At 36.6% G+C, this 11078-nt stretch overlaps 2 protein-coding genes across 6 annotated transcripts; one reads left to right on the forward strand and one right to left on the reverse strand.

The window, feature by feature from the left end:
• Positions 1-2506: 2506 nt before the first annotated feature.
• LOC125502353 (speckle-type POZ protein-like) lies at positions 2507-9082 on the forward strand. 5 transcript variants are annotated; one of them, XM_048667080.1, is made up of 8 exons: positions 2507-2651; positions 6001-6109; positions 6319-6469; positions 7644-7880; positions 7951-8198; positions 8249-8393; positions 8447-8608; positions 8669-9082. In XM_048667080.1, exons 1-8 carry the CDS (start codon positions 2635-2637, stop codon positions 8800-8802), a joined length of 1203 nt encoding a protein of 400 aa, XP_048523037.1. In that variant the 5' UTR covers positions 2507-2634; the 3' UTR covers positions 8803-9082. The 5 variants fall into 5 exon arrangements, with proteins under 5 accessions (XP_048523037.1, XP_048523035.1, XP_048523039.1 ...); XM_048667078.1 differs by lacking the exon at positions 2507-2651 and adding an exon at positions 3223-3346; XM_048667082.1 differs by lacking the exon at positions 2507-2651 and adding an exon at positions 3252-3346 and having other exon boundaries at positions 6297-6469.
• Positions 9083-9211: 129 nt separating this feature from the next.
• On the reverse strand, positions 9212-10497 carry LOC125504703 (thioredoxin domain-containing protein 15-like). The gene is made up of 2 exons (XM_048667083.1): positions 10332-10497; positions 9212-10074 (listed from the first exon to the last, which is right to left on the reverse strand). The coding sequence occupies exons 1-2, from the start codon at positions 10402-10404 to the stop codon at positions 9260-9262; spliced, it is 888 nt and encodes a 295-aa protein (XP_048523040.1). The 5' UTR covers positions 10405-10497; the 3' UTR covers positions 9212-9259.
• Between the last annotated feature and the right edge of the window lie 581 nt (positions 10498-11078).

Consider the following 11078-nt stretch of genomic DNA (forward strand, 5'->3'; position numbering starts at 1 on the left):
TGTGAATTGAATGAATTTCAAAAGAAATTTCGAAAAACAACAATGTGTTCAATATTCTGCGTGTTTAGTGGATGTCGAAAGAAAAACGACGTGTTTGTGAATAACAATAGACACCAATTAATTTATATTGAAGATAAACAACATTGTTTGCCATCTTATTCGCAGAATTGGTTGCCTGAGAACGGAGTATAACCTGATTAAAATGTTATCAACGCCGCTCAATAAAACTTGAGCTATGAACGCATAGAAAAACTCCAGTCATACTTATCTGAATAAATTGGTATTAAAGTATTACAAAAACTTGGAAAATCCAGGTTTAGCTTGGGTTCAACTGACCTGAACCTGAACTTGTGCTGTGCATTTCAACTGACTATGAACTTTTCTTCAAGTGGATGAAAAAAAAACGCAGTTCTAAAACTCGATGGAAATTAACTGATGCGAAATTATGGTCGACTAAGGAAAAGCAGGTCATTAAAAGTCCTCGTCCTTTTAATGCGTTGCAGAGCGATCTTGTGAAAATATTCCAAAACCAGTCTTATTCATAAATAATTCATCGATATTGTAGTGGACTTGATTCCAAACATTTCAGTTACTCGCTTTAGTTTTATTTTTATGCATTTTTATAACAATTCAATCAATTTCACATGCATCAATACTAATACAGGCGCCTGTTCTAATTAAGGCAAGTAGAGTATCGATGCATTGTCACCTAAATTACAGTACTAAATATAGCCGACAGATGCGAATCCAAAGGCTGACTAAGAATAGTTCAGATTGACCCGATAAAATTAATTAAACCTCATCTGAAGGCATTGCACTAATGGCTTGTGATGAAACATTGGAAGCTGCATACACTGATGAAGTGGCCAAAATCAACGTGTTTCTCAATTCAGCTAAAAAAATCTAGCAGATTTAGATGAAAGTGAGCTGAAGTTACGCAGAATTAATGGAAAATTCTTACTGAGTCATACTGTTTCCAAACTACTTTGGACTTTCGAGTATGAAAACGTTCCCGTATTATTGGCAAAGTTTGCGGAATAACTGTCCATCTTAATCGGATGGTTTGTGAGCAATTTTTCAATAAATAAAGCCAGTCATGCATTGTTTCCAAATTCCTTGTTCTACTATGTACATTTTGCGTATTACGTGAGGAGTGTTTTATGTTTCTAACACTAAAGCACGGTTTAACCTCGTGTTGTTCTAATTCGGTTCTACACAGATCACATAATATGAATTAATGTTCCAGCAGTGTAGAGTGGGAAATTCTCGATTGGAAATTTGGCGCTGGCTGAATATGCTTTGTATGCAAATAGAATTTCCGCAAACCAAAATCCTTGAACTGTACTGAAACTGTACACTGATAAAGGGAAAACCCACCAGAAGTATTCACGTAAAAGTCTAGAAATCATTAATTGAATGGCACAGATGATTTAGGGCAAATGATAAGATTCGCATCCACATATCGAAACCTTGAAAGTCTGTTTCTGTCTACAGCGTTTTATTAACAATAACTCGACCGGAAACCATCACAATTTTTGCAATAAAACTCATAAAATCATTGAGTTTAATTTTTTTGACCTTATTATATTAACGAAAACAGAAAAGCAAGAAGCAAACAAAAAGCCCCAATAACTTGTTTATGGAAAATGCAAACCTTGGCAGTTTTTAGTGAGCATTTTAATTAGCCAGATGTTAAGGGCGATGCAAAGTCCAGACAACGTTAAACCGAAGGCGTTTTCTCTTATCAGGAAAGCCTTGATTTCGTCATTGAGTTTTTGGCTTTTTTCCATTCAGGATTCGTTAAACAAGAATTATTTAAGGCAACTTTTTTAAATGTTTTATCATCAGCTCCTGAAAAACCTGTTGCAATCTTAACTGTTTACATAATGTTTAAAATGCGTTTAATTTAACGAAACTGGAGCGACAATTTCTTCGACAAATACTAGAACACACGTTTTATCTAATTGAAAAGAATTCGCTAAAGCTGTAATACAAAGGAGAAATAAATCCGGGTTTTCCTAGTCCGTTAACTTTGGTGCACACTCAAATTTAAATTGTGCAAATATTAGCGCATGTAATTTACATAATGCCGGCGTCAATTAATCCTGATGTTAAGCGAGAGTGTAACTTCAGAAGAAAAAGAGCATTTTGAAAGATTTGATTAGTTCACATGTTTCTTAAACCGATGTAGGGATCAGTAAAAAAGTATAAAAAGAAAAACTCAATAGTTTCAAGTGATGACCGCGAAAGTGCTCTGTTGAGAACGCATAATCAGAAAATCAGGTATTATCCAATAGGTAGTCATATCGAAATTAGACGATGATATTGAAAAAAGTTACGTTCGCTTTAGCTAATACTTCAGATATAGCAAAACCGGCTCAATGTATCAATGTTGTCGTCTGTTGTTGACAAAAATCGATAGCACTACGTTCAATTACTACAGGATGGCTTTATCTTCAAATTCTAAATAAATATCATCGTCAGGAGCCTTTATGTTCATAGTTGTTATCACAGAGGTTGCCATTTCTTTGATAAATTCGGATTCCCATAACCAAAATGTCATTTTCGCTCGAACCTCGAACCACTCTTCCGCATTGTTGTGTTGGTTCTTCCCTGTGAACAGCAGCTGCAGCAATGGGGTTCTTCAAGAGGTAAATATTGAATGGAATCGAATTGAGTAGAAATTTTTGCGCCTGAAACATCTTTATTGGATATTGCTTTCATTGAAATTGGTCTTAGACTGACTGCAAACAGAATGGTGTGGCATCTATCTAAATTTGTTATCATTGAACACTTGCTGCCCTTATGGGGCACTTTCGCAATCAATTCTAGACTTTACATAAAACTTTTATGATCCTGATCAGGAAATACGAAAATCTTGCTCACAATGATTGTAGTAAAACCTAAAATCAGACATGCAAGCAGTGGCTTCTTATCATCACGCCGCTGCATGATATCAAGCAAGCTTTGTTCGGTTGTCGCTAATTTACAATGCAAATTTCGCGACACTTTAATTCAAATTAAACTGCTAATATTCAACTCAAGTTGCGAGCATTTAGGAAATGCGTATGTTCAGTACCAATTATCATCTTACTAGATCTTCAACCTTTTGTCAGAAATCCACAAGTATCATTAAGTTAATTGATCGCATATTTCCTCCTGCTAAGTGCTGATAAATTATTTCACCAGCAGTATTTATAGAATTCGGCAAATTTATGCTTATATTACATTTCAATACATTTAAACCACTTTTATAGCTACATTGTAGCATTGGTCAAATTCCTCAATAATAACATGTTTAATTCGAGTCTATGGGCAAAGCAGTAATGGAAAAGCAGCCAAACCGGTGAGTCTTTCGGGCTGAAGTAAAATAATTCTCAAAAATTTAAGTTTAATAACATTAAGCATCCAATGAAACACAGGCAATTTGAATAAGAGTTGTGTGAGCAAAATGTGTGTTTTGGCAACACTTCCTAGAGCCATCAGGTACAAATTCTGTTTGTTTCGATAACAAAACAAGTTTTGAGTCTGATTTGGGTTAGTTTTTACTTGTCGGATGCATGTTTCGATGCATCCGCATACAGGATTGTACTGAAAAATCCACGACTTGTGACCAAAAATAAAAGGCAAACAGGCATCCGTTCCGAAAAACGTTCCATCATTCTGCTGGAGTTTTAAAATGAGTTTTCCAGATAAAATGCTCCAAATGTTTTTAAAACATTAAAAAAATTCAATGGTTTAAAATATAACTCGAGCATTCGCTAGCATTTCTTCTTAAATGGTACCAGTTCGAATGAAAATTGATTGTACATATACAAATGTCTGCTGCTTTCTACGATGTAAATATTTTTTTATTTCCACTAAAATATTTTACGCGTCCAACACTCTTCTGTCATCTACAGAAATCCCATATGTTATATTCAGTAAATAAGTTTATGCATCAAACAAAAATCCACTTAATCTTTTCTCCGTATCCTAACCAGAAATCCAAATGATGATTTTTCGCATGCGGCTATAAGTAGGATTGTAGGAAATGTGCTAATGTAAAGTTCAAATGAATCCGGCACACGTTCCTTCGCATGTTCGGATTTAAATTTAATAAGAAAGGTACTAAGATCATATTTTTAGCGTTGCAAGCAGAGCAGGATTATCGTCTTGAATAATTTTTTTAAAGAACTCTCTGATTTAAATGTGTTGAATTTAGGCAAATTAAAGACCGGAATTTATCAGGATGATTTTGATTTTTCATGTTTAAAGAGTTTTTAGTTCTACGGCTGCTTTAAATGCATTAAAGAACATGAACGCAAAGTACAGTGAAATCAGTCGAAACACCGGATCAAAGCAGCAATAGTGACAAAATGCATTGAAATGGCTTTAAAGCTGATCAGGGTTGACTAAATTGAATCGTATTGAATACATAATTTATTTTACGCAAAAATAACCAAAAGCCATCGAGGGCGTTTTAAATGTTTACTGCTTAAATTGTTGCTTTGTTTCGCTTGTTTTTCGACTATTGTTTGTAAAATAATTCCACTGTTTGCACAACGAGAGCGAGAGCGTTTCACAAACAAGAAAAATAACCCAATTGTAAAAAAATACCTATATGAAATTGATACGGTGCCAAATATATAACTTAGCACGCAAAATGCAGAATCTCCAAACAACTAAAATCAACAATCAATAAGGAAAAATACACAAAACACCGGTAGAATCAAATAAAAATAACCCAAACCGCTCGTGTTTGGATCTGCACAAGGCATAAAACAATGAACTTTCAACCTTTTGGATCAGTACGTCTCTGGCATCTCTTTCTCAGAACGCCTCAATTAAAAATAATCAAACTGAACCTCGGATTTTAGCACACGAATCGTGTATCTAAATATAAAAAGTAAAAGTGAAAATCAACTTCAGTTTTCAGTTAGTTGAATCGTGTGCTTCGCAGTTTAAACTTAGCGGTTGATCCGTTCGCGGTTTTACTACAGGTTTTGCTGCTTGACATCCCCATTCTGCGTGTTTGTGATAAATACTTTATCTAATTTGCAGTTTTTATTAACGCGAAAGTATATACGGTCAATAATTGTTTAAATAATGTGCTGAGAATAGCGGACAATTTAACGAGGTTGTTTCTACTCGCTTCTGTAGTCCATAGTGCAAATAGTTACTGGTTTTTGTCACCGGTTCTCTAGAAGATGAAACTGTAAGTTTTACTTATTAATGCTTTTGTTATTTGACTATCAAATGTTTGCTAAATTTTCCAGTAAGAAACCGTTCAATTATGGCAACATGTAATGCCAACACGTGTGGTTTCACGTTTTCTATTTCCTGTTTTCGTTCAGTTATTTAATTTTCTTTGTGCTTAAAGCCAATGGCGGCACGCGTAGGGAAATGCTATTTGGTGTTTTCTATATTTGTAGATTTCTTTGTTATATAATTTGAAAAATCCAGAAAATTTTAAAATAGAATTCTCAAAAAATTTCATTTGCGAACCAGTAACGCACGTATAATTAGCAATGATTTCACCTTGTAATATATACGCTCTCAAATCAATTTTTTGCAGTTTTTTCTAAACTGTTCTGTGCTAAATTTCCAAGGTGACCACCCAACATTTTTACAATGTTAATATTAATTTGTTCGGATTACGCTCTTAACTTATGGTTGGACGCTAGGCGTCGGTAACTGAGTGAATTTTCAGGATGCCTGTATATATCGCCATAAGAAACCTTTCGGGGCTCAATTAGTACTGAAAGTTTAATTGTTCAAATAGATCACCTAGCTTGAATTGGTACACAAAATGTTGATCTTTAAATTAGACTTGCTTATATGATGATTTGATGATGATTTCCTAATTTAAATCGTGAATATTCCAGCGGGTTTTGAAGAGCCTCCGGTTATAAAGTTTTATCTTTATTGTAGCTTAGTTTTTAAGGCGCTGAAACGCAAGTTAGTCGTATATTTGGTAGCCGGTAACGAAATTCTATTAGTGTTATTGTTTGCTTCCAGACTCAACATCATGCCGACCAAGCCGAAAAACAAGGCCAAGAATACGCACAATTCGAAGGAATCCCTTGACATAGAAGTGGGTTCGATTCACGAAGAACTGGAAGTACCCGTAAGTTGTTTTTAGTGTAAATAATAAGAAAAAATGCGCGCACTTGCGTGATTAATATGGACGTGATTTGCAGATGCTTATGTCCTGTTCGTTAGGTAATGTTTAGTTGTTGTTTATTCTCATTCTTAGACTGCAACTGTATCTAAGCAATTTATCGACGCAATATTAATATCTTTTTTGTTTTTAGCTCTATGTTTTCATGCTTCCAGGTGGCTTCCGAGTTGGTCTTCCGCAAAATCTGGAAAATCAAACGGTTTCACCATACAATTAAGAAACGGGATCTGCTTGATAGCCCGGAATTTCGGTGCTCAGTCAATGGCATGACTACATTTTGGAATATTTCCGTACGATTTTGGAAAGGTAAATTCTCATCCCATCTTAAAATGTTATTTCTCGAATGCATGCGGGATCGGCTAAAAGCTTTTATCCGCAACCATTCTATTTTAATGCAGCTGCTATTCGCAATTGCTTCTACTCATAATTGAATTCAAGTTTTTGGCCTGACCTTATCTGTTCGGTTCTTGATAGTCGCTTTACGTAACTCTCATTGATTATTGCGATAAGTAATTTAAATATCAGGTTGTTTCCAAGCGCAATCCTATGCCAAGATCCATTGCGTCATTATGGGTACGGTACCCAATCATTGATTAGCGCAATTAGATTGATCGCCTACTTTTCACCATGTCTGTTAGTAAGTCGCCAAATAAATTGCGAGATCATTAATTTTTTCCAATCAATTATTCATTAAAATCCATTGGTATTGCTTGATAGTTTGTAGCTGGCTGAAATCAGATGAAAAACAGCAATTGAGAGCTTTAAGGTTTCAATTAACCAGAGAAAATACTAGTGTCCACATCTAGAGCGCGAAGAAATGCGGCACACCTTGAAGAGAAATCTAACTTTCAACTACACGCAAAAATCGGCAATTATTGTCTTATCGACGAGCAATTTAAAGAAAACGCACAAGATTTGACAAAGTAAAAAGCGCCGACGAAAGGACCAAGGAACCAATTCAATAATGAAACTAATGAGTTTTTCGGGTTTTTAGTTAGTTAGTCGTTCTCATCTGCGAAGCGTCAAGAAGAAATTCTACCGAACGACGGCCTAAAAACCCGACAAACCCGAAAAACCCATTAGTTTCAAGGAACGGCCTCGAAAGTCTATCTCTTTTGATAATTCAATAATGACTCGGACGCACCGACATTTCAATGGAAAACATCAGTTGTTATCAATTGAATTGGGATGGACATAAATTTGTCGATATCACTGGCATTGGAACATCTGGAAAGTCCAAAACTCCAAGCCTTAAACAAATAAATAACCGGCTTAAGCTATTGACAGTCAATAAATTGGACTATTTACACTCTAGGGATTATTCCATTGATAAAAGAGCGTGAGAAGTCGAAATAGATGAGACTTAAAACAGAAATGCGCATTAATTCGCGATAAAACACACAAAAAGTGATCTCAACTCATGCGAAATAAATCGACTTAAAAACGCTTCACGCCGGTACTTAAGCTGTGAAACTTGCAGGTGCAAATGGCAAGAAAGTAACCAACCCTTTAGTTATCTGCTTGAATCTAACTGGATCCGAAACGGAAGAAACTGGACAGGCGAGAGTCCGGTTCCAGTTTGGTGTCTGGAACGCGCATATTAAGCATTGGGAATGCTGCCCTATTTCCAGTGTGGTTCTCAACTTGCAAAACACCAAAGAGCTCTTATCCGTCGGTTACAAGAGCTTAGGAGTTATGGAAAGGCACATAGATCCAGGTGGGATGCTGTTCATTTTCCAGCTTAGGGGACAGTCATAAACTAATAAATTTCTGTTTAATGTTTGCAGACAAAGACGTGAAAATAATGGTGAAAATCCAAATCATCCAAAGCGACGAAGAGGTGCACAGCCTGTCGCAAGACATGGCGCGACTGATGGTGAATGAAGAGAGCAAAGACACACTCATCGAGTGCTACTGTGATTCAGAAAACAAGGACTGCGAAAAAACGCCCTTGATAGTGCATAGCTGGATAATCCGGACAAGGAGCGACAAGTTAGCCACAAGAATGGAAGAGCAGAGTGATGGTAAAAATAAGGTAAGTTCGCGGCGATTCTCCAAGAACAAACACTCAAACAGCTTTTCCAGGGCATGAAATATCTCCTGTGTCTCCCAGAATATTCTTACGGTGTGGTGAATGAACTTGTCCGGTATATTTACACGGACAAGGTGGACTGTGCCGATAAATACGCTGCTAAACTCCTGCCAATTAGCATCGTTTATCACCTGCAAGGTAAGAATCCAATCCTTTGAGTCCGAGATTAAAGAATAATCGAAATCTTCTAGGTCTGAAGGGCCTTTGCGAAAGGCATTTGATAGAAAGTCTGACGCCCGCCAATGTGGCAAACATTCTTTTACTAGCCGACCAATGCCGATGTGAAAATCTCAGAAAAGCCGCGTTACACTATTGCGAAGGTTCTGATGAAATAAAAGGAAACGTTCACATGGGTAAGGCAGATTTTGTAATGTTGTGAGACACCCATAGTCAGCATTTACGGGCACTTTTAGCTGGCAAAACACTGGCGTGGAGAGTGATGGAAATGGTTAATCCTGATCTTTTCATGGAAGCTTGCGAAAGTATAGGAAGCTCATCTAGCAATTTAGACAGCCCGGGAACCCCAGGAGGGTCCTGGAGTGATTAAGCTGAAAACCCGTATTATTAGTCTTAAGGTTCCAGTAAAGTACAAATATTTTTTTTATTTCAATACCAGTTAAGTTACTTGACAGATTATATTGAACTCACTGAAATGTTCACATGGCCGAATCTCTCTTGGGGTCACTTGTGTCTACCTCACATCAGGAATGCCAGAATCATAGAGAAAATTTTAAACTGTAAACCAACTTAGGAAATCCCTAGTTGCTAACCGTTGTCGTAAGCGTAGTGTATTTTTGACTCGATAAATGTTATGTTTATGCAACGTATTGTATGGTTGCCTCATTTTACTGCATTTCTACCCATGTTTTTTATGACTATTCATTGCTTGTTGGCATTATCGCAAGTAGTTCTAATTAACTTATTTAACATAGGGAGATATATTTATATTAAATATATTATAGAAAAAAACAGCTTTTTATTAAACAACGAAAACATCAATAGTTCTATTCCATATGCTCGTGTTGGGCATGCTGTTCCGATTCCCGCCAGTTTCTCTGTATTGTTTCCACCATCCACTTCCACACCCTAGATTTAGAGAAATAATAACAGGAACAAACCACGATAAACAGCCATGAAAGTATCAGAAACATATCGGAGTCTTTGGATGGCGAGCTAACGACGGGACCTGCAAAGTCCGACGATGTAACGACAGAATTGGGTATCGGGATCAAGTTGGTATTCTTCGCAATAAAACTGATGAAAGCCTCTAAGTTATATTCGGAGCCATTGTACCGAATCACGGACCTCCCGTTGTGAAATAGCAGCAATGTGGGCACTCCGACGATCCCGTTCTGAGTGTTAAACAAGTGGTAATGCATAGCATTAATTGCGACCAGTTTTATGTCGGTAAACGCTCTGGCCAACGCGTTAAAGTGAGGCGCTGCCATGCTGGAAAACGGGCAGTTCTTGGAATAGAAGAGCACAGCAATACAGGGCGCAGCAACATTTCGGCTTGCAGATTTGGGGCCAGGCATCAGGAGCTTGATCAGTTCGGTATCGTTCACAAGCTGCACAACAGGCTCAGTGGGCACCTGGAAACATTTGAAAATATTTCCAGTCTCATTCTCGGGATTAGTAGTTGAATTGCTGGACTCTTCGATGGTCACATTAGAGCTTTGACTTGCCGAATTGTTTATTTCAGAAAGAGCATCGGATAGCGGTTCGGCGAAAACGGGCTCGTAGTTTTCTTTGAGGATGTTTTCGCTTTGGGAATTGGTATCATCTTCGTTGTGAAGATCGGTTTCAGTTGCATGGGAACCTAAAAAATATGATTACGATAACGGACAGACATTATTGTTAGTGGATGTTTCATTTTAAGGTTCTATTTTCTTTATTCTTCATGACTAGTTGATGGGGTGGATTTTGTTCGACGGCTGCAGATGATCAACAATTTCTCGCCAAATAAAGGTCTTTGAAAATAGACGAAAACCCCAATGTTTGAGGATGGAATTTCGTCCTTATTATTTTTTTATGAGCAAGTAAAGTAAAACACCATCGCGACCCAATTAGACTTACCTATGATTAGAAGTGATAACAGGACAAGGGGCTGCATGTACGCTTTGTTTTTGCGGAATTTAATATTGATCATTCTCCGGATATTCTATTAAAAAGTTTTTTGTTATTGTTTTCATTTGTATTAACCCCAACTTCATTTTTGTAGGTTTAAAACCGATACATGTCAAATTGTAAATTGCATAATTGCTCGGGACGATGAGGCAACGGTGCTTTAAAGGCCTTTGCTACGTTACTCTACGATTTTCCGATCGATTTTAAATTTCAGTTTGTATTTGTAATGTTTTTTTACGATTTCACCCTGGCTGTCTTAAGCAAGTTGCTCGAATAAAAATAATGTTTTCAATAATAAACTTTAAAGTGCGCGCTTTTGTTCACCTTTCTTACTGGCGGGAAAATGGTTTTTGATTAATTTTAATTTTAATTACTATTTATGTTTTTCACTGACTGGATGGTGAAAAGTAAATAATATTTAAAACCAGAGAAACCCAGTGTCTGAAAGGCTCGGCACTCACTAAAGCGATAAATGAAAACAACGCATTTCTAAGCAAAAATGAAGATACGCAATTTCGGGTACATTTTTAGCAAAAAATGTTAATTCATTGCTACTTGAATTTTAGTTAGAGTTTTTCATATTTTCTAACATTTTACACTGCCGGTCTAAAAAAAGCGCTTTAAATAGGAATAACTGGTTGTTGAATGCACCTTTTGCAATTCAACTTAATAATCTTCTTCGCATAAATAGGAAAA

Source organism: Dendroctonus ponderosae, unplaced genomic scaffold (assembly GCF_020466585.1).
Source record: "Dendroctonus ponderosae isolate FM_Combo_2020 unplaced genomic scaffold, Dpon_F_20191213v2 Dpon_F_20191213_536, whole genome shotgun sequence".
NCBI lineage: Eukaryota > Metazoa > Arthropoda > Insecta > Coleoptera > Curculionidae > Dendroctonus > Dendroctonus ponderosae.

Coding starts and splice junctions, on each gene's coding strand:
- LOC125502353 (XM_048667078.1), top strand. CDS start 3,312: ATGGGCAAAGCAGTAATGGAAAAGCAGCCAAACCG. Junction 6,470..7,643: donor TTCCGTACGATTTTGGAAAG/GTAAATTCTCAT, acceptor TGAAACTTGCAG/GTGCAAATGGCAAGAAAGTA. Junction 7,881..7,950: donor GGAAAGGCACATAGATCCAG/GTGGGATGCTGT, acceptor TAATGTTTGCAG/ACAAAGACGTGAAAATAATG.
- LOC125504703 (XM_048667083.1), bottom strand. CDS start 10,404: ATGATCAATATTAAATTCCGCAAAAACAAAGCGTACATGCAGCCCCTT. Junction 10,075..10,331: donor GTTATCACTTCTAATCATAG/GTAAGTCTAATT, acceptor CATATTTTTTAG/GTTCCCATGCAACTGAAACC.